This window comes from Oratosquilla oratoria, chromosome 5, assembly GCF_046742065.1.
Source record: "Oratosquilla oratoria isolate Oo_2021 chromosome 5, ASM4674206v1, whole genome shotgun sequence".
Classification (NCBI taxonomy): Eukaryota; Metazoa; Arthropoda; class Malacostraca; order Stomatopoda; family Squillidae; genus Oratosquilla; species Oratosquilla oratoria.
Genome location: NC_134781.1, coordinates 58,801,976 through 58,825,678, shown reverse-complemented (window position 1 = coordinate 58,825,678; position 23,703 = coordinate 58,801,976). Strand labels below are relative to the sequence as shown.

The following is a 23,703-nucleotide window of genomic DNA, read 5'->3' as shown; positions in this document are numbered from 1 at the left end:
CTACACAAAATGCTCCTTGTCCCCAAGCTTGTGCACTATGCATTGGACACTTTATCCATGCGCTTATGTATTATGCGCTAGACACTTTGTCCACGCACTTGCACATTATGCGTTAGAGACCACATGCATGCAGACGAGCAACTAGATAGTCCTAATCATTAATCACTTTACTACACACCTCCACCTATAGTAGAACATGTATGTTAAAATATATATATATACAGTACCTCCCCTTCCTCCTTTAAAAGCAGAGTCAAAGATTGAGTTTGTCCACAGGTCAGCATATTCTAGAAAACTGCTTGGGGACAGGCAGTGGAGTGTTGCACTGTAAACTGCTGAGGTAGAGACCCCACTTCTTGTGGTAAAGTAGGCTCAGTAGGTGGTAGTGGCAGAACAGGTGTCAGATCCAAGCTTGTAGAAGACATAGGTGGAAAGGACTCCTCCAGAGAGACAGGTTCTCTTAGTATAATCTTGTCATGATTCCTCTTCACAACTTAGCCTGTTGGCAGAGCACAGTGGTATGAGAGAGGACCAGTTAGTTGTGAAACTGTAGACGGGACACATATGGCAATTCCAGAATAGTTACATATCACTGTAGACTCAGGGATTCAGTTGAGGTATCCAGGAGCTCTGGTGTGTCCTTTTTTTGTGAGAGTTGTTTTTTGGACACCCTGGTTCAAACTAGGTCAGCAAGCCACAGCAAGTCCAAACAGAAATAAGTCTGCCACACAAAGAAACTTAGTCTTCATTGGGAATGAATGACTATTTGGTTTTCAAAACAGAGTTTTTACTGAAATCAGCTACTGTGAGAAGAGGCATATGAGTATTAATAGAGATTTATCTATCATATTTTCTAATTAGATATTTGTTGCTCTGTACCATGCACATTTTCATATTCTATTTTCAAAAAGGAGATGACAGAAAGGGCTTATGAAAGAGTATTGAGATGGTTTGGACATATGGAAAGAATAAGTGAAAAAAGAATAGTAAAAGATGTGGAAGGCAGAGGTGGATGGAGTGAACTTGAGGAGACGACCAAGGATGAGATGGATGGATAGGGTGAAAGGGGCATTGAGCAAGAGGGAAATGTCTGTTGAGTAAGAAAAGGAGAAGGCAGGAGATAGGGGTGAGTGGAGAATGGTTGTGTATAGATGATACTATGATGCAAAGAAGGGAGGGGGCAGGGGGTGGGGGGTAGGGAGTGGTTATGTATGAATGATATTTTGATGAAGCCCAAAAGGATTTCTCCCCATCTTCTCTTTTTCTGCATAAGGGTATGGAGAGGGGGTCGCCAATTAAATGAAGTGGCTTTGCTGTGGATGTGCTGTGTCTTCCTACATTGCCTCTGACCCAGAGCAGTGGGTGAGATACAGGGATGACCCATCATCCATGAGGAGCTAAAATGAGAGGGTGGAAAGGATGGTGGATGGGAGTGGGTACATGCCTTTTGACTTGGCTACCTCCCTTGTAAAGGGAAAAAAAGCCCTTGGTATATAGGTAGATAGATATTTGTACTTTTTGTTTTCTTTGTTTCATTTTTCTTTTTCATTCTTAATCTGAAGGTACAGTGTGCATTACAGAAAAGTCTGTCTGTAGATTATAGCTGTAATTTGTGATTTTACAGATGGCTGCCTGAACCACAATCACCATAGGCTCCGTTCCACAATGTCAAAATCTTTGGAAATCTTATCTCACCATGGTAATGTGTATTGCACATCTTTATAAGTTTATCCCCTTTATATTGTCTTTAAGAATGGAGATATCGTTTTTTGTTTATGATATTTTTCTCTTGTGTTTTGAAGAATTATATGCTTGATATTGCACAAGTTTTTAATTTGTAAATGTTTTAGCATTTGATGAAATTTCCATATCACTTCTATTATGGTATTCTTTATTGGTATTGCCTTTGACCCAAGCACTGTAGCAGGGGACAGGGATGACTCTTCATACACAATGTGCTAAGATGGGAGCAGCAATGAATGGATTTGGGATATTTGTGGGGTGGTTGTACGCTTTGACTCAACCTCCCAAAAGGGGTAGGGGGAAAGGGTCCTTGACCCAAGCACTGTAGCAGGGGACAGGGATGACTCTTCATACACAATGTGCTAAGATGGGAGGGGCAATGAATGGATTTGGGATATTTGTGGGGTGTTTGTACGCTTTGACTCAACCTCCCAAAAGGGGTAGGGGGAAAGGGTCCTTTGTTATGTATGTTATTGTGACATTATTTCATGGAGCTCAAGATTATTTTTGAATATAGTTGTATTTTTAATGTGGAGTATAATACCCATCATCCAAACTTGTTTACAGAACCACTTTCAATTAAACCTTTTGACCTTGATTAAAAAAAGTCTACTCCAAAAAATATATACTTCTTGCAAGAAAGTTTTGACCACTCCACTAGAATTTGGACAGTCAGAAATTAATATTTCCATTACTAGTGTTTGCTTGAGTTTAATTGCTTTCTGCGAAAGATTCCGCTACTCAAAATGACAAAATTACTATATCAAAGCAGATGATGACTCTAGAACACCATCACCTGCACCCTCATCTGGAGTTGAATCATCTTCCATGAAAGATTCTCCAATGCAGATAGATTTGGGAGGAGACACAGCAAGCATAGGTAAGTAAATTGCAAGAAACTTTTATGTGAACATGTGATAGTTTAGATTTGAGAAGAATAGTATGTATTACTATTGTTATTCTTTCCTTTCACTTGTTTTCATTAGATACCTTGGAGGGTGGTTTGTCATCTGACCAGCGTTCAGTTATGTCAGGAGGGACAGTAAGAGGTTGGTTACCAGATGTGGCAGTGGTGTTATGGCGTCGAGTTTTGGGTCTCCTTGGAGATCCGAATGATGTTGCTTCTCCCCTTATCCATGCACAAATCTTCAAATACCTCGCAGACCTCACAGAAACCCTCGTAAAAGTAAGATTTGATACTGGTCTTTAAGACAAATTTCAGTTTAGATGTTTCAGTGAAATAATTCCATAGTTATAGTAATTGATGTGTTTTTCATATAATTGAATTTTTGTACCAAACAGTTAAGAAATAACCAGAGCATAACAGTCGACAACCAGAGCAGTCCAGAACCTCCCGAGCTGATTCCCCCTGTCTCTTTAGTAGCTTCATGGTGTTTCCGGGTAGGTCCTGTGCTTATTTTAGTGATGTTATATCTGAATATACTGCTGAAGGAATTATGTTTAAATCAAGGAAAAATATTCTGGAAACTGATTAGAAAATTTTTGTTTTCTTTCAGGCTCTCTCACTTCCACCACAGTATCACAGGGGGAAAACGCTTGCCTATCGATTAATGTGTGTCATGATGGTTCGACGACATGATGTGGCACCTAATAGAGATTCTCTGACACACTTTTATCGTGTATTACATCAAGGACTTGTTGGCACTGACCAGGTAAGCAGTTGATCATCTATATTTTCAAAGTTTAGTTTATGGTAGATTAATTTTTTTCCTGTATTCTGTAGAACATGATATGGTTATGTTTAATGTATGAATATGTCATATGCACATGAGAATACATGTATAGATATGTACAGGATGGCAGGAAGGAATAACAGTGGAGAAAAGAAGTAGATGTCTACTGAAAGGAAAATGTTGATAGCAAACACAGTGTTCAAGAAGAAAGATAAGCATAAGTATGTGTAGGCCAGGGTGGTTGGAGGATTGTCAAGAGGGCATTAATGGATTATGTAATGGTGTCAAAGAGGAAGTTCAAGGATGAGGTGGATGGGTGGGGTGAATGAGGCATTGGATGCCAGAGGAATGTCACTTGAGCAAGGAAGAGAATGCAAAAGATACAAGTGAGTGGAGAATGATTATAGATTAATTAAACATTCATATACCCAGAAGGGCTCTTCTTGTCTATTCTATAAATTTCTTAATTTAATGGGGGAGGGGGGTTATGTGCCATATAATGAAGCATTGGAGGTATACCACCTCCAGCTGTTGGGCCCTACTGTGAAAGTACTCTCTTGCTGCATTGCCTTTGACATGAGCAGTGTGGCATGAGACAGGGATGACCCTTCAGCTACAAGGTGCTAAGTTGTTGTTGTTGTTGTTGTCGTTCCCTAGACTGTCTGTCCGAGCAGTCCCGTCTCCCCAAGGAATGCCATAGCCGAAACTGGGTTTTCCCACAAATCCTTTATAGAGCGTATGTTGTGTTGTTTGCGTGCATGATTGTGTATAATGCATTCTTCCATTATGTGTTGTATGGTATGGGGTGAAGTGTTACATCCTGGGCAGCTGTTCACAACGCGGTCATCCAGCCTCTTCTGATAGCTTAGAAGTGCTGGGTGGTGACCGCACCGCAGTCTGGCCAAGTGGACTCTGTCCTTTCGTGGGAGAGAGGATTCAGAAGGGTGGATATCAGGGGGTCTGGCATGCAGCAGTGTGTTGTCTTTCAGTGTGTTAATGGAGCGGTGAGTGATATGATTATGAATATGTTTCCGGAGGCTGGTATTTGGTGGTTGTGGAGGAAGAGAAGAGAGTATCTGTGTGTGATAAAGGTCTTTGGGTGTTGTTTTAATGTTTCTTGGTGTGTGTGGGTGTTCTGCTATGTAGTGTAGCGGGTGTGATGTGTTTGTGGTGGCTGCGGCAAGTGTTTGTGTGCCTCTCATGTCGAGGTGGTCCTTGACTTTGAGGACTTTTGTTTCATGGTGTAAATGGTCTGTAGGTGTTGTATTTGTGCAGCCTGTAATTGTTTTTAGGGCTTTGTTTTGTATGATTTGAAGGGTGTTGTGGTGTGTCTCACTGAGATTAGGAGCCCATGCAGGACTCGCATAATTCAACACTGAGCATATGCATTGTTTGTATATCGTTATATTAGTTTCTTTGTTTTGTCCAAATGTTGTTCCAGTGATTGACTTAAGTGCGTTAAGTCTGGGTGTGCATTTGTTTTTTATGTTTGTGATGTGTTGTTTGAAAGACATGGATATATCGTATGTTACACCAAGAATTTTCGGTGTGTTTGTGTGTGGTATAAGAGTGTTGTTGATGTAGAGATGAGGTATGTATTTGTGTTCTTTTGTCCAGTTGGTGAGAAGTGTTGCTGTAGATTTGGTTGGAGCTATTTTGAGTCTGTTTGTGATGAACCATGTGTTGTGTGTGTCAAGGTATGGCTGGATTATTTCTGCAGCTTTGTCTGTGTTACGATGTGTGCATGTGATTGTTATGTCGTCTGCGTAGGAAGAGATTTGTATTTCTGAGGTGTCTGGCGTGGGTAAGTCATGCATGTATAGATTAAATAGTGTGGGGGATAGAACTGAGCCCTGTGGTACTCCGTTCTTAATGTTTCTGATGTGCGATGATTGGCCATTATATGACACGTAAGCATTCCTACCTGCCAGATAATTAGCCAGCCATCTTTTGGTGTTATTGTGCATGTCTGTGTTATATATTTTATTTGTTAGGTTGTGGCAGGGGATAGCATCAAAAGCTTTACTAATGTCTTATGTTATAAGAAGTGTTCTTTGGTGGGGCCTATCTGAATTGATGCCATCTAAAATTCTTTGTGTGAGGTTTGTCAGAAGAGTGTTTGTGGAGTGTAGTGGCCTAAAACCGTGTTGTGAGTCAGCAAGGGGAATATGTGGTGTGACAAGTTGAAGTATTAGGCGTTCAATGACTTTAGAGGGGGTGCAGAGAAGTGTGATTGGGCGGTGCGATGTTGGGAGTGTTGGGTCTTTGTTTGGTTTTGGAATGGTGATTATTTTACCATGCTTCCAGATGTCGGGTATAGTGTTGTGTGAATAGCTGTAGTTTGCAATGTTTGCTCGACAAAGAAACTGAAAAAAGTATTGCTAAAAAGAGACAGGCTTATAAGAAATATAAGTGCTCGGGTGCATCTAATGACTATGAAAGTTATGTATCAATACAGAGAGATTTAAAAAAGACAATAAGAAAAAGAAAACGACAATACGAAATGAACATCGCTGATAAATCCAAAGAGAATCCCAAAGAATTCTATAGTTACATTAGAGATAAAAAGGTTGTTAGGAATCACATTGGTCCACTATTATCTGCTGACGGTCAACTTGAATATTCAAATGAAGGAATGTGTAATATCTTAAACAATTATTTTAGCTCGGTATTCGTAAACGAAACACCTCAAAGTGAATTCCAAACTGAAACCTGTGAAAAGTCTGGGGTAAACTTACTCACTACGGTAAATATAACAAAAGAAAAAATTAAAAGGTGTATAGACAAACTCAAAGTTAATAAAACACCAGGGCCTGACAGTTGGCATCCAAGAATCTTAAAGGAAATGAAAAATGAGATTGTTGTTCCATTAGAAATTATTTTCAAGAAATCCATCATATCCGGAGATGTCCCAAGAGAATGGAAGCTAGCTAACGTTACTCCCATATTCAAAAAAGGTGACAAAAAGAAACCAAATAACTATAGGCCTATAAGTTTGACTTCGATCGTAGGAAAAATAATGGAAACTATCATCAGAGATGATATCGAATATCATTTAGAAAGTAATCGTTTGATAAATGATAGCCAGCATGGTTTCAGACGGAAACATTCTTGCGTGACTAACTTACTCGAATTCTACAACACAGTTATCTCGAATTATGACAAAAGAAACAATATAGATTTAATATATCTAGACTTTGCAAAAGCTTTTGATACCGTCCCACACGAAAGACTACTTACTAAATTAGCTTTGCATGGAATAAGTGGTAGCCTATTAGGTTGGACTAGTAATTGGTTGAAAGGTCGAAAACAGAGAGTTGTTTTAAATGGAAAAACTTCTGGATGGAAAAGTGTTGCAAGTGGAGTTCCTCAGGGTTCCGTTATTGGGCCACTTCTATTCATAGTATATATAAATGATATAGACCATGGACTAAAATCTACTGTTTCCAAATTTGCTGATGATACAAAACTGTGCGGAGTGGCAAATGATCACTCAAACCAATTAGATATTCAAGAAGATTTAGATCAATTACAGCAATGGTCTGAAAAGTGGCTAATGAAATTTAACACAAGTAAATGCAAGGTAATGCACATAGGTAAAAATAACAGTAAGTACGATTACAAGTTATTTGGAAATTCGTTAACAAAAGTGGATAGTGAAAAAGATCTCGGCGTAATTATCAGTAACGACCTCAAATCATCCAAGCAGTGTATTTCAGCCTCTGAGAAAGCAAATAAGATTCTGGGATTGATTGCGCGATCTTTTGATTTCAAAAGTCCATCACTCATTAACAAGCTATATAAATCGTTAGTTCGTCCACATTTGGAATATGCTGTTTCCGTATGGTCACCGAATCTCATTAAAGACATTGACAGACTGGAAAAAGTACAACGGCGAGCCACAAAACTGATTCCAAATATAAAAAATAAATCATACGAAAATCGACTTAAGCACATGAATCTGTTTTCCCTAAAAAAGCGTAGACTCAGAGGTGACTTGATACAGGTCTTTAAGATTTTAAAGGGAAATTACAACATCAAAAATTACAAAAATTTTCACATTGAATGAGAATCAGACAAGAAACAATGGTCTCAAACTGTCCGGAAATAGATTCAATTTGGAAGTAGGTAGAAACAACTTTGCCAACCGTGTAGTTAATGAATGGAATAAACTTCCTGCACAGGTAGTGCAATGTATTTCAGTTAGAAGCTTTAAGAATCATTTAGATAAATACCTAAGTAAGATGCTGTAATGATTATAATTTATGTTATATTATTTGTTTTTGTTTTGTTATAATTTGTCTGTCTGATTTTCATTTATTATTAGTTATATGTCAATTTATAATCATTTACTATTTACCTTTTTGTTTGTTATTCAACTATACCTATGCATTTATTTATGTATTTTATTTGTTATTTTTACATTATTATAGTTTTAATTTATTATTAATATGATTTTTTTTTTTTTTTTTTTTTGCATCCGACCTAGATATGGATCAAAAGGTCTCCTGTCGGCATGCTCCGCCTTTGTAATCCTTTGTAATACCTTGTGGTCCAATGTGTTTTAGGTGGATGTTGCTTATGTTATCAGGGCCACAGGCAGATGAGTGCTTGAGACTATGTATTATGAGTTTTGTCTGACTGTCTATGAAGGGTGTATGGTCTGAGTCTGTGGGAAAGTCTTTCTTACGTCGAATGGTGCGTCGGTCGTCAGGGTGAGAAGTGAAATGGCTTGTCTGTGCAAAATGACGTATGAGTGCGTTTGCTTGTTGTGTGTTTGAGGGTAGATTATCTGTTGTTGTGATTATTGCTGCGTGAGAGCGTGTAGTGTTACTGTTGGATAGTGTAATGCTGTTGAGTGTTTTGTACAATTTGCTGGCGTTTGTTTTGTGATCAAGTGTATTGATAAAGTTTTGCCAATTTTGTGTTTTTTGTTCATGTATTTTATTGGCAATCACAGTGTTTAGTGTTTGTATTTGGTCTGCTACGTTTTGAGGGATAGGTGTAGGGGTATCGTGTTTAAGTGTGTCACGTTGTCTGATGAGGCCTTGGATTTCTGGTGTGAAGTTGGGGTTGTGTGATTTTCTGTTGCCTCTAGGGATGTATCTCTTGTCTGCATTTTGTATGATTGTATTAAAAGTGCGCACAGCATTGTTTACGTTTGTGATTGGTGTACTGTTAAGTGTTTCAAAATGTTGTTCTGTCTCTTCAGTAAAAGCTTCCCAGTTAGCTCTCTTGTAATTGGTGTAAGTGTGTCTGTGGCCAACTGGGGTGCATCTTGTTTTGGTGGTGATGATGATTGGAAGGTGGTCAGAGCCAAGGGTTCCGACCACTCTCCATGATGTTGTTGGGGTTAGGCAGGGGGAGCAAAAGGTGATATCAGGAGAGGAGGGAGTGTAGAGGGCTTGGTGTGGGATATGTGTATGATTATGTGTGTTGTTCATGATAGTCAATGAGTCAAACTGAGTCTGTATATCAAGCCCTCTGTCTGTGTAAGGGTTGTCGACATACCAGACAGACGACTTGGCGTTGAAGTCTCCACCCATGATCAGGTTGGGGATTGAGGCTAGTTGGCTAAAATGAGGCCTGAAGGTGTCTGGAACTGTGGGGGATGATTGGGGGGGAATGTACATGTTAACTATTGTCAGTGTTGATTTGTTGCCTGTGCGGATTCGAATGGATTGGATTTCTGTTGTGTTATCTGTGGTAGGGAGGAGAATTTTGGTTGTGGCACTTGTGTCCACAAAACAGATGGAGTGGTGGATCAGGGTGATGAGTCCACCGCCATAGCCGTCAGTCCAGTCTTGTCTGATGGGAGGGACAATGAATGGGGTTTGGGTGTATTCTTTGACTTGGCTACCGCTCTTATAAAGGGGAAAAGGCCTTTTGAAAGGTTTTGTGTGTATTTACCTGGAGAGTGGCTGTGTATAGATGATACTGTTGTGCAAGTAAGGGAAGGGTGGTGGGGTAAGGGTTGCTTATGTGTGAGTGATATTTTGACATAGCCCAAAGGTATTTCTCTCTGTCTTCTTTTATTCTGCATGAGGGGATGGAGAGGGGGGTCACCGATTAAGTGAAGCGGCCTTGCTGTGGATGTACTTTCTCTTGCTACATTGCTTCTACCCCAGGGCAGTGAGGAGGATACAAGGATGACACATTCATGAGGAGCTAAGATAAAAGGATAGTGGAGGGGAGTGGAATGGATGGGATTATATACATGCCTTTGACTTGGCTACCTCTCTTATAAGGGGGAAAAAGCTCTGAGTATATAGTGTCAATCCCATCACGTTCATTTCCCGTCTCTCCATAATTACTGGTTTAATTCAGTTTAACTGTTCCCTTCTGTGGAGGGAGTGAACATGAGGGGACGTCCTAGGATGAGATGGATGGATGGGGTGAAGGGGGCTTTGGGGAAGAGGGGAATGTCTGTTGAGGAAGGACGGGAGAGGACAGAAGACAGGGGTGAATGGAGAATGGTTGTATATGGAAAATGTTGTGATGCATGAGGTGGAATGGACTGGGGAATGGGGGGTGAGGTAGTGTGTGTGAGCAAATATTTTGACGCAGCCCGAAGGGATTTCTCCCTGTCCTCTCCTTTATATGGGGGAACAGAGAGGGAGGGTCGCTGATTTAATGAAGCGGCCTTGCTGTGGATGTGCTGTGTCCTGCGACACTGCTTCTGACCCAGGGCAGTGGACAGGGTGCAGGGATGACCCGTCATCTAGGAGGTGCTAAGATGGGAGGGAGGGTGGAGGGGTGTGGAGTGTTTTCGGGGATGGAATGGGTGAGAATGATCTTATGCCTTGTTCTTTTTGGCTACCTCCCTGGTAAGGGTTAAAAAGCCTTGGTATATGTATGTATGTATGTAACTGTTCCCTTCTACATTGTATGTCTTCATTCACTTTCCTTCACCAAATCTTCTGTAGCAAGTTAGTAATGTTTCTGGATGGGATGAATTAAATTGGGAATGAATTTCTTAGTTTTTTCTTCTCTAATTCTTTACAACATTATTGTCTTAGGTACAGCAGAGGACTCCCGCCTGTTATCCCCAATCCACTCACTAAGCCAACTCTGTTCCGATATCACTACTTAATTCATCCAATAATCGTGATTGTTACAAATAAGTGCCTCCCCCAAGGGTGTGACCTTTCTCCCATGCACCAGTCAATTTTTTCTCCTCCTCCACCCTTCTCTAATCAGAAAGACTGTTATGTCTTATGCAATACTGATTGCACAAGCAATCTCAACATCAAAGCAGAATGGCTTAGTTTACTTATTGTCATATCAGCAATAAAATTTGTACCCTAGCAGTTGTTTATAAACTTTAAGACAGTGAGCGAGATTATGCAACTCCTTCGCTGCTATGTTTACCAAATATCTAACTCGTAAAAATGAAATTCTTGCCACCTAACCCTCAATCTACCTACTTGTCTACCTTTATGTACCAACCTTTCACATATAGATAGTATTTACCTAATAGTGAGGTTAAAGCTGTGCTCATAGGGTCCCATCTGTTTGCCTCCATTTATCAAACTTTGCCTTAAATGTGTTTGTGGTGTTGGCTTGGATTATATTTGAAACCAACTTGTTCCATAAGTCTACACTTCCAGTGAAGGAAGTTGTAATTTTTTCGATCTTCATATGTCTTGCCATTTAGATTTGGGATCATCTTGGTTGCTGCCTTTTGTATTCCCACTGGGATCATCTTGGTTGCTGCCCTTTGTATACTCTGTATTTTTCTTTTATATTTCTGTATGTGTGCATATTCCAGTCAGGGATGAATCAGATGGAAGATCTTGTATGGTTTCCCATGTTTATGATTGTAGGGAGGATGAGCACATTGTTATGTCAAGGAATGTTGGTTGTTGATTGTGTTGGAGAGGTTGTCTAGTTGCTAAAGTTGTTTAAATTTGGGAGGTATTGTACAATAAAGCTAATGTAGCAGATTCCTAGACTCTTATTCATCATGGGAATGATTTATCTTGAGGCTTAATGTGTAAAGATGCTTGATAAAGAATTGTCTTTGTTGATCTTGTTAGAAGTGTTTGTTTTGTGACCTTTGTGTGTGTTTGGGATGCTTGCTGCACAAATGGGTTAGGACGTTGCTACTTTTGACCGAGGTCGAGATGATGGTGGTTCAAACCTGTCACCAGTGAATTGAATTAAGGGCATGGAACATTAAATTCCAAACTACAAAGTCCTCTGTAAGGGGCATCGTCCTAGCCTCTTGATAGGGGGAGTTCCATAACATTAAACTGAATCAGAACATTGCGTGTTTGTGGATTGATGTCTTGTAGGGTGTTTGGGTAGATCATAGATGTTTTGAGTAGTATGGTGCTTGGGTTGGGTTCTTGTTCCTTGTGAATTGTGCTTATTGGATATGATGTGTGAGTGGATTTGATGGTTCTTTCATACAATTGTGTGCCAGTCATTTTCATGCCCTATTGGATACTAATTCACTTTTGATCAGGTCACATACCAGGATTTAGCATCAATACAGAAATTTCTGAACTCCAGACACTATAAACCTTAGATACACTGATTTTTTGGACTGTAATTCTGTCTTCTTCTTCCTCTTCTTTTTCTAAATTTTTTATTTCTACTGGATTAGATGGGATGTGTGTAGGGGCATTTAATGAAATGGTGGGAGTAAATCAATTGTCACTGTCAGGCCCTTCCATGTAAGTGCTTTGCCTCACTAATTGCCTTTGTGGCAGGGTAATATGTATTATTCTTCATGAGGTTGTAATAGTGTGGCTAAATAAAAGTATAGGAATCATTCAATAATTATATTAATCACAATGAGATAAAGCACTACAATGACAAATGCATGTACCCAGGAAGGAAGTGGAGGGACAACTGGGACACCAAGCCTTGAGTTGATGTGGGAAACACACAACTTGCTTGGTTCTCCTAACAAAGGCACACAAAATTGCAATTAGATAATACAATGACAATAATAAAATTAATATACAACAAGATCTATGATAATTGTGGAGTGGAAAAACACAAACACAATTGAACAGTTAAAGTATAATATGTTGCTAATATTATATATAATGGTACAATACCATCACAAGGTATTAATATGGGAGGAAAAACAAAAGTTTTCTGGATGAATGTAGGGTGGGTGTATGCTTTGACTTGATCATCCCCCTTATAAGAAAAAATTGTGCTTATATGAGTTTGTTTATGAATGTTTGTAGGGCCGTGGACATGATTTTGGTGTTAGTTATGATATCTTAGAATATATTGAAGGGTTTTTATTTCTGAAGTGCTATCTACATGATTTTGTACTTTATAAGTTACTGTATAGATTTAAACTGGTTGAAAGTTTTATAATTTTCTTTTGTTAAATCAGGAAATAATCAACACCCTGGTTGGGGAATGTGGTCCAAATTTCTTCTCCTTGGGGCTGCCAGGAGCCTCCATGCTGACTTTGGACTTCATTTTTGCCACCAACACAGTTCTCACCTCACCAGACACCAAAGCAGTAAGTTTTGAAGATGCTATTTTTCTCTTATCTTATTAGTGCATCACATATCCATTTTCCTCCTCTCTTTCTCTCTTCTTTCCTCCTTCCCCTTCTCTCACCCTTCTCCTCATTCTAACTTCTCTTTCTTCCTCTCAACTTTCCTTCTTCATGTATTCCCATTTTCTTACTTTTCTTCTCTCCCTTTTTGCCCTTTTCACCCATACCTTCATCCCTTCCATCCTACTTTCCTATCCTTTCTCCTTCTTTCTCCTCACTCCATCACTAACTTCCTTAACCCCTCCCTTGATCTTGCTACAAGTGCAGTGTTCTCCCATTTTTCTCAATTTTTTTTAACCATCTTCAATTCCCAGCCCATTACCCTTGCTTTTACCTTTCCCACCACCCTATCCATGTATAAATTGAACAGCCAAGGCAACATAATACATCCCCAGCAAAATCCCACCTTTACCTCAAATCACTCACTCTCTCCATTTCTAATTCTAACACAGGTTCTACTACTCTTTTAAAAACTCATGACTGCTTTTCAAAACTTTCCTCCTATCCCATATACCTGCAATACCTCCCACAATGCCTTCCTGTCTACCCTGTCATAAGCCTTTTCCAAATCTGTAAAGGCCCAAGAAAAATCCTTACCTTTCCCCAAAGCTTTCTTACCACAAAAATCTGATCCATGTAACCCCTACCTGTCCCAAATTCACACTGCTCTTCACCAATTACTCCCTCTGTTCCTTTCTTAAGACACACACACACACACTTGTAGATTGAGAGAAGCAAGTAAATGCTTTAAGAGATTAAAAAATTGACTAAGATCAATAAAGGTGGCTTTTAATTACTTGGATAAATTAATTGTAAAAAAAATCACACTGATAAGACCAAGATTGAAGTATGCTGCAACACTATGGACACCCAGCACAAAAAAGCATATAAAGAAATTAGAAAGAATCCAGAGAGCAATGACAAAGATGGCCCCAACTCTTTCAAAATTGACATACAAACAAAGATTGTCCAAACTGGAAATACCAACCCTGGAACAAAAAAGAGAAAGAGGAGATCTATTGGCCATTTACAGAATCATGAAAAGCATGGAAGTCCTTGACAGAAAAGACTTATTAATGTGGGATAAAAGAAAAACAAGAGGGCATGAAAAGAAACTGAAAAAGGATAGTTATAGAAGAGATCTGAAAAAAAGTTTGTGTGGATGTCTGGAACAAATTTGACAAAACAATAGTGTTTGCAAAAACTATACAAGAATTTAAGAACAAACTAGATTCTAAGAGATGCAAAGACAGGTCACTACGAGCACAGCTCCCCTTCCCGTATAATACAACTAGATAAATACACGAGCAACAATCAATGGCTAATGAGTGATGCTCATAGATTTAGCCATTTTAAGGTACCGTCATGGGATTTTTTGACAATTGAGTGGACAGAGGGGAGCAGTCCTTTTCAGGGTCACTGTAGAGGCATAGCATTGCTTGTTTCAATAAAGAAGGATGAGTAATTCCATTGAGAAAATTGATAAATGTGGTTATAGGTCATTATTGAGAATCTTCTTAGTTAAGGAAATGATGCATGTTTTAATGCTCTAATTTGGTAATTTTTGTTTCCCCAGTCTCCACGTTGTGAGGCTCTTAGTGTTTTGGGTTCGCTGCTTCCATTGTCGGCACTGTACCCGTCCATGCCGGTGCTGCAGCCTTCACATTCAGACCTTTCACTCATGAACTGTGCAGATGTTAAGGTAAGTAATCATTGCCATCATTGTAACCTATTTATAATAGATTTTAATGTATAATGCAGTAAAAGCTAAAAAAAAATCCAAACTATACAGGAATTTAGTTTGGAAAGTATAATTAAGTTGAGAGGGAGGGGCGAGTATGAGTTTGGGAATGTAGTTGGGAGGTTCTCAGGAGTGAAGAGAAGACGAGGGAGTGAAGGGGTGGCTATACTAGAAAGTGAAGAGATGGGTAAGCATACAGGGGGGTGGAAGGTTTCTTCAAGGTTAATGTGGATGAAGGTGAAACTAGGAAGGGAGATGTGGTTTTTTGTAAGTGCATATGAGCCTGGTAGTGAGAAGATTTTTTTTTTTTTTTTTTTTATCATTTTTTTTTTTTTGCATCCGACCTAGTTATGGACCAACAGGTCTCCTGTCGGCATGCTCTGCCTTTGTGATCCTTTGAAAGGGAGGCTTTTTGGATACATTTAAATGAGTGCATAGAGGGATTAAGGAGAAATGTGAATGTAGTTGTATTGGGAGACCTTAATGCTAGAGTAGGAAGTGAACCAATAGAAGAAGTGCTTGGGAAGTGTGGAGTTCCAGGAAAAAATCATAGTGGAGAGTTGATGGTGGAGATCTGTTTAGAGAGTTGATAATAGCAAATACAGTGTTTCAAAAGAAAGTCAAGCATAAGTACGCATGGGAGAGAGTGGTGGATGGAAGGGTGGTAGATAGAGCATTAATGGACTATATAATGGTTACCAGGAGTATAGTAGGAAGAGTTTTGGATGTACATGTTCTAAGGGGAGAGAGTGAGAAATATCAGATCATTATTTGGTGGAAGGTGAGTTGAGAGTGGAGGATAGATGGAGAAGAGGAAAAGGACAAAAGGTAGGGAGGTGCTTAGAGTGAACTGCTTAAATGAGAAATGGAGGAGTACAAGAAGCTGAAAGAGGAGTAGGAGGGAGTGAAGGATAGAGTAGAGCTAGGAGTGGAGGAGGAATGGGGATTTTCAAGGAGGGAGTCACAAGGTGTGCAAAGATGGTGTGTGGAATAAGGAGGATGGGAGGAAATAGAAGGAAGGGTAGTGAGTGGTGGAATTGGGAAGCAAAGAAGTTTGTAGAAGAGAAGAAGCGAGCTTTCACAGATTGGTTACAAAATAGGAGGGAATCATATGAGAGGTACAAAGAAAAGAGAATAGAAGTAAAGCATAAGATACATATACCAAGGCTTTTTCCCCCTTACAAGGGAGGTAGCCAAAAAGAAAAAGGCATAAAAACCATTCCCACCCATTCCATCCCGAAATACACTCCACTCCCCTCCACCCTCTACCCTCCCTTTTATCTTGGCACCTCCAGGATGACGGGTCATCCCTACATCTTGTCCACTGCCCTGGGTCAGAGGCAGTGTCACAAGACACAGCACATCCATAGCAAGGCTGCTTCATTAAATCAGCGACCCCCCTCTCTGTCCCCTCATGCAGGAAAGGAGAAGACGGGGAGAAATCCCTTCGGGCTGTGTCAAGTTTTTCTCACACATACTACCTCACCCACCATCCCCCCACCCATTCCACCTCATGTATCACAACATCATCCATATACAACCATTCTCCATTCACCCCTGTCTTCTGTCCTCTCCTGTCCTTCCTCAACAGACATTCCCCTCTTCCCCAAAGCCCCTTTCACCCCATGCATCCATCTCATCCTAGGTCACCCCTGATGCCCCCTCCACATCTGCCTTCCACACCTATTTTACTAGTCTTTCATCACTCATTCTTTCCATGTGTCCAAACCATCCCAATACTCTTTCATCCACCCTATATCTCAACTCCCTTTCCACCCCTGTTCTCCTCCTCACCTCCTCATTTCTCACTCTCTCCAGCTTAGTAACCCCCATCATACTTCTCAGACACCTCATCTCAAACACATACAAACTCCTTCTCTCTTCCTCTCTTATGTTCCATGTTTCTGCCCCATACAGTGCTGTTGGCACAATCACTCCATCATACAATCTCCTCTTAGCATCCATTCCCAAATGTCTATTCCCCATGACACTTTTTAATCCACCAAGGCATTTACTTGCTTCTCTCAATCTACATTCTACTTCCACCTCCACTCCACCCTTTCCTGCCACATTCGCACCCAAGTATCTAAAACTATCCACTTCCTCCAGTCGCTCTCCCTTAATGCTCACTTCTAGTCTGCTGCCACTTTCACCCCTTGTACATCTCATCACCTTACTTTTACCCACATTTATCTTCAACTTTCTTCTTTCACACATTCTCCCAAACTCTGTTGCCAACTTCCTCAATTCCTCCTCAGATCCTGCTACAAGCGCAGTGTTGTTCACAAACAATAAGGTAAAGGAGACAAAATGGAGAGATGTGAAATGGGGTAAGAGTATGACAGAAATTTTTTAAAGTAATAACAAGATGTTTTGGAAGGAAATCAAGGTGAGGAAGAGGAAGTGAATCAAATAGAGAAGAAAATGTAAAAGGTGCAGATGGAGAGATGATAATGGAAGAGACAGCAGTAAGAGGAAGGTGGGCTAAGTATTTTTGGGAGTTGCTAAATGTGAAGGAGGATAGGGAGGGAAAGGTAGTTGCAATGGGAAGTACTAAGAAAATGACTGATGAATGAGGAAAATGGAAGAGAAATAAGGAAAGATGAAGTGAAGGCAGTTGTTAAGATGATGAGAGCAGGTAAGGCACCTGGGTTGGATGGATGCCACGCAGGATGTCTGAAAAAAGGAGGTACAGTGATGGTGGACTGACTGGTGAGATTATTTAATGTTTGTTTAAGAGAGGGTAGAGTGCCTATATAGTTCCACTTTACAAGAGAAAAGGGGACAAGTGTGAGTGTAGTAGTTTCAGAGGGATCAGCTTGTTAATTGTATTTGGGAAGGCTTATGGGAGGGTCTTGATTGAGAGGATTAGGAGAGGAACAGAGGGAGTAATTGGTGAGGAACAGTGTGTGTTTAGGACAGGTAGGGGTTGCATAGATCAGATTTTTGTGGTAAGAAAGATATGTGAGAAAGCTATAGGAAAAGGTAAGGATGTTTTTTGGGCTTTTATGGATCTGGAAAAGGCTTATGACAGGGTAGACTGGAAGGCACTGTGGATATTGCAAATATATGGGATAGGAGGAAAGCTGTTAAGAGCAGTCAAGAGTTTTTACGAGAGTAGTAGAGGGTGTGTTATGATTAGAAATGGAGAGAGTGAGTGGTTTGAGATAAAGGTGGGACTTCCTCAGGATGTGTTATGTCACCTTGGCTGTTCAATTTATACATGGATGGGGTGGTGCGAGAGGTAAATGCAAAAGTAATGGGTCAAGGACTGGAGATGGTTAAAGAAAATGTAGAAAAGTGGGAGATAATCCAGCTGCTGTTTGCTGATGACACTGTGCTTGTAGCAGGATCAGAGGAGGGATTGAGGAAGTTAGTAACAGAGTTTGGGAAGGTGTGCAAAAGAAGGAAGTTGAAGATAAATGTGGGTAAATGTAAGGTGGTAGATGTACAAGGGGAGAAAGTGGCAGCAGACTGGAAGTGAGTATTAAGGGAGAGAGACTGGAGGAAGTGGATAGTTTTAGATACTTGTGTGCAAATGTGGCAGGAAAGGGAGGAGTGGGGGTGGAGGTAGAATGTAGATTGAGAGAAGCAAGTAAATGCCTTGGTGGATTAAAAAGTGTAACGAGGAATAGACATTTGGGAATGGATGCTAAGAGGAGATTGTATGAAGGAGTGATTGTTTTGACAGCACTGTATGGGGCAGAAACATGGAACACAAGAAAGGAAGAGAGGAGGAGTTTGAATGTGTTTGAGATGAGGTGCCTGAGAAGTATGATAGGGGTTACTAGGATGGATAGAATGAGAAATGATGTGGTTAGAAGGAGAATGTGGTTGGAAAGGGAGTTGGGAGGTAGGGTTGATGAAAGAGTATTGGAATGGTTTGGACACATGAAAAGAATGAATGAAGAAAGATTAGTAAAAGAGGTGTGGAAGGAGAGAACATGAGGGAGCGACCTAGGTTAAGATGGATGGATGGGGTAAAAGGGGCATTGGGAAAGAGGGGAATGTCTTGAGGAAGGATGGGCGAGGACAGAAAATAGGGGTGAATGGAGAAAGGTTGTGTATGGATGATGCTGTGATGCATGAGGTGGAATGGGTGGGGGATGGGGGGTGAGGGAGTATGTGTGAGAAATAAATTGATGCAACCTGAAGGGATTTCTCCCCATCTTCTCCTTTTCTGCTTGAGGGAACGGAGAGGTGGGGTCACTGATTTAATGAAGAGGCCTTGCTGTGGATGTGCTGTGTCTCGTGACACTGTTTCTGACCCAGGGCAGTGGACAAGATGTAGGGATGACCTGTCATCCAGGAGGTGCCAAGATTAGCAAGGGAAGGGGGTGAAGGGGAGTGGAGTCTGTTAGGGATGGATTGGGTGGGATTGGTTTTTATGCCTTTATTTTATGGCTACCTCCCTTGTAAGGGAGGTAGCCTTATAAGGGAAGCCTTTGGTATATGTATGTATGTAGTTTGGAAAGTATTTTTATTAATTGATTAGTTCATTTGTGCATTGTATGTGTACATGGATGGGGTGGTGCAGGAGGTAAATGCAAGGATAATGGGCAGGGACTGGAAATGATTAAAGAAAATGGAGAAAAGTGGGAGGTGAGCCAGTTGTTATTTGCTGACAACACTCTGCTTGTGGCAGGGTCAATGTGGAAATTAGAGCAGTTAGTGACGGACTGGGAAGGTATGCCAAAGGAGAATGTTGAAAGTAAATGTCGGTAAAAATAAGGTTAGATGTACAACGGGAGAGGATGGCAGAGTTGGAAGTAAGTCTGGAGAGAGGCTGGAGGAAGTGGGTAGTTTTAGGTATTTGGGGTCACATGTGGGAAAGGGAGGAGTGGAGGTAGAGGTAAGTTGTAGATTGAGAGGAGCAAGCAGATGCTTTGAGAGATTAAAAATTGTCATGAGAAGTAGACATCTGTGAATGGATGCAAAGAGATTATATGAAAGGGTCATGACAACACTGTATGGGGTGGAGACATGGAATTTAACCACTTAAGTACGAGTCAAATTCTTACGCACAGTATTGGCTGCCATGTATATGATTCATCACACTACTCACATTATAAAATAAAGGCACTGCTGTATTATTCATTCTCTTTTACTCTAAGTAATAATAGACACAGAAAACATGATCAAACCAGTTCACAGAATCAGGGGGTAATTCATGTACAATCACAAAAAAATTATATAATCAAGATCCCGATGCCGGCATTCTCATGTACCCACTCATGCCTCATGACATTTACATAGGCACCATTGTGACAAAGTGATTAAGGGAGGCATAAAGGAAAAGTTTAAATGTTTGAGATGAAATGTCTAAAAAGTATGATTGGGGTTACAAGGTTGGATAGAGTGAGAAATGAGGTGAGGAGGAGAGCTGGGATGGAAAAGGATATGGCTGATAAGGCTGATGAAAGACTATTGGGATGGTTTGGACGCAAAGAAAGAATGAGTGAAGAAAGATGTGAAGAGGTGTGGAAAGCGCAGGTGGATGGAATGAAATTGAGGGGATGAGTAATGATAAGATGGATGCATGGGGTGAAAGGGGATTTGATTAAGAGGGGAATATCTTTTGAGCAAGGAAAGGAGAAAGTAGTCGATAGGGATGAGTGGAGAAGAGAATGGCTGTGTCTAGATAATACTGTGATGCAAGGAAGGGAAGGGACAGGGGAGGGAGGGGAGTAGGGAGTGATTATGTGAGAATGATATTTTTGATGCAGCCCAAAGGAATTTCTCCCTGTCTTCTCTATTTTCCACATGATGGGATGGAGAGGGGTGGGTGGTTGCCCATTAAGTGAAGTGGCCTAGCTCTAGATGTGCTGTTTTGTTGCATTACTTCTGACCCAGGGCAGTGGGTGGGAGACAGGGATGACCCTTCATCTATGAGGAGCTAAGATGAAAGGGAGGAAAGGGTTGTGGATAGGAGTAGAATGGGTGGGAGGAGGTATGTGCCTTTTGACTTGGCATCTGCCTTATAAAGGGGAAAACCCTTGATGTATAGAAATAAGAGTGAGTGGTTTGAGGTAAAGGTGGGACTTTTCCAGGGATGCATTATGTTGCCTTGGCTGGTCAATTTATGCATGGATGGGGTGGTGCGAGAGGTAAACACATGAGTAATATGCCAGGGATTGGAGATGTTTAAAAAAGATTGAGAAAATGGGAGATAAGCTAGTTGTTTGCTGACAACACATCTGTGGGATTAAGGAAGCTAGTGACAGTTTGGGAATGAGTGCAAAAGAAGGAAGTTGAAGATAAATGTGGGTAAAAGTGAGGTGATGAGATGTACAACGGGAGACAGCGGCAGTAAATTGGAAGTTAATATTAAGGGAGACTGGAGGAAGTGAATAGCTTTAGATACTTGGGTGTGAATGTGACAGGAAAGGGAGAAATGGAGATGGAGGTAGAATGTAGATTAAGAGAAGCAAGTAAATGCCTTGGTGGATTAAAAAATGTAATGAGAAATAGACATTTGGGAATGATTGTGCCAACAGCACTGTATTGTGCAAAAACACAGAACATAAGAGAGGAGTTTAAATATGTTTGAAATGTAATGCCTGAGAAGTATGGTAGGGGGTATTAGTCTGGATAGAGTGAGAAATGGGGAGGTGAGGAGAGCATGGGTGGAAAGGAAGTTGAGAGATAGGGTTGATGAAAGAGTATTGGGATGTTTTGGACACATGGAAAGAATGAGTGAAGAAAGATTAGTAAAAGAGGTGTGGAAGGCAGAGGTGGAAGGAGTAAACATGAGGTGGATGGATGGGGTAAAAGGGACATTAGGAAAGAGGGGAATGTCTGTTGAGGAAGGAAATGAGAAGACAGAAGATAGGGGTGAGTGGAGAATGGTTGTGTCTAGATGATGTTGTGTTGCATGGAAAGGAGTGGATGGGGGATGGGGGGGATTACATTTGAATATTTTGTCACGGTCTGAAGGGATTTCTCCCCGTCTTCTCTTTTTCTGCATGAGGGGACAGAGAGAGAGGGGTCGCCATTTGAATGAAGTGACTTTGCTATGGATGTGCTGTGTCTTGCTACATTGCTTCTGACCCATGGCAGTGGGCGAGATGCAGGGATGACCCATCATCCAGGAGGAGCCAAGATAAGAGGGAGGGAGGGGGGTGTATGGGGATGGAATGGGTGGTAGTGGATTTTATGACTGTTTTTTGGCTACCTCCCTTGTAAGGGGGAAAAAGCCATTGGTATATGTATGTATTTATTATTATATATTTATTATTATTATTATTTTATTTATTATTGCTGTGTCTTGCTGCATTGCTTCTGACCCAGGGCAATGGGCAAGATCCAGGGAGGACTCATCATCCAGGAGGAGCCAAGAAAAGAGGAAGGGAGGGGTGCTAGATAGGAGTGGAGTATGTGGGGATGAAATGGGTGGGAGTGGATTTATGCCCTGTGACTTTGACTACCTCCCGTGTAAAAGGGAAAAGAACCTTGGTATGTGTATGTATTTTATTTATTTATTATTAATTTTTTATTTATTTATTTATTTTAATTTTTTCTTTTCTTTTATTTTCTCTCTATAGTGGATTAGGGGGGAGGTTCATGTCATATAATGAAGTGGGGGTAAACCACCTGTGGCTGTTGGGCCTAGTTGTAAAGGAGCTGTCTCACTGCATTGCCATTGACCCAAGAGGAATGGCAAAGGATAGGGATGATCCTTAGGAGGAGCAATAAATGGGTTTTGGGTAGGTGTGTAATAGGTGAAAGGTGATGGTTGAGTTTATGCTTAGACTCACCCACCACCACCATGAGAGTGGGAAGAGGTATATTGGTATGTATGTATGTATTATTGAATTATTTGTTTTTATTGATATAATTTAACTTCTGTTCTTTGTGCCCTTTCTCACCAGGATCACCTGATCCATGTACTTCTCAAATGTGGCAAAAGAGAAACTTGGTGGCACACTCGGTCATTGGCATTGTGTACATTGTCCGTGTATTTATACATGGAACTTGCCCACCATACCTTTCACAGCAAATGCTCTGAAGCAATCAGTGTTCTCCTGTCATCGCTTAGAGTAAGTTTGCCAAATTACCTTTTTTGTTTTTGTATAATTTTGTTTTGTAGCTCTTGTCACTGTTGAGTAATGGAACTTGTTGCATGTATGGACACCTATTTCATGGAGTTGTCATGTCTGTAGTTTTATAATGAATAGTTGTCCATTGTAATTAGATAGCTTTTGTAGTTACTTATCATCAATATTCTCTCTGGAAATTTCTTGTGTGATTGTTGATATACTCAAGGAATTTAACTCTTATTTCTTATTAATCTGTGCATTACTTTCTCAGAATGTTGTGCAAGTTATTTTTTTCAAAAGTCTTACTTTCCTCGTTTTTCTTGCACATATAGGTAAACCATATGCAATGAATGGGTTACATTTTTTGAAACTAGTTCATTTACCGAAATTTTTTATAAGCAGTAGGTACTATTATAGTACTAGCCCTGACCACTATTATGTGCTGAATGGCCTACCGGCTCCGGCGCTTGGCCTTCAAGCCAAAAATTTCATAAATCCTGACCACTATTATTTTATTTTTCCTTTTCTTTTTCTCTTTTTCTGTTTTGTTTTTTAACCATATACACAGAAATCCTTCTTTCTTCCTTTTCATTCAATGAGTTAACACAATAATTCCTGAATGAAATAACATTATTAATGTTAGAAAAAACATGAATATTAATATACTATGCAGAGCCCTTACATGCCTAAGTACCGCCCCGGGGCAAAGTTCTTAGTGAAGCCTCCCCCCATCACCACTTCCCCTCCTCACCATCCCTTACAACCTGTTTAGCTAGGCTTGCGAAATAATTAAGCATATTTAATGACCCTATTGCAGATAGAATAAGGGGAAAACATTTCATATTCTGTTGATTCTAACACAAAATTCATTTATTACGTTAAAATATTCAGGGCTCCTTTCACCTTTTTTTTTTTTATTATAATGAAGCAAATGAAAAAAAAATGAGAGAAGGA

General features: G+C 40.4%; 1 protein-coding gene across 4 annotated transcripts in view; it reads left to right on the top strand.

The window, feature by feature from the left end:
- LOC143025511 (ral GTPase-activating protein subunit alpha-2) overlaps positions 1-23,703 on the top strand; it is a 148,020-nt gene that overhangs the window by 69,183 nt on the left and 55,134 nt on the right. For all 4 annotated transcript variants that reach the window (XM_076185291.1, XM_076185289.1, XM_076185290.1 and 1 more), the window contains exons 16-23: positions 1,625-1,699; positions 2,516-2,623; positions 2,730-2,929; positions 3,046-3,144; positions 3,261-3,416; positions 12,799-12,930; positions 14,546-14,671; positions 22,582-22,749. In XM_076185291.1, coding sequence (XP_076041406.1) covers positions 1,625-1,699; positions 2,516-2,623; positions 2,730-2,929; positions 3,046-3,144; positions 3,261-3,416; positions 12,799-12,930; positions 14,546-14,671; positions 22,582-22,749 — 1,064 coding nt within the window. The remainder of the gene's footprint in view (positions 1-1,624; positions 1,700-2,515; positions 2,624-2,729; positions 2,930-3,045; positions 3,145-3,260; positions 3,417-12,798; positions 12,931-14,545; positions 14,672-22,581; positions 22,750-23,703) is intronic.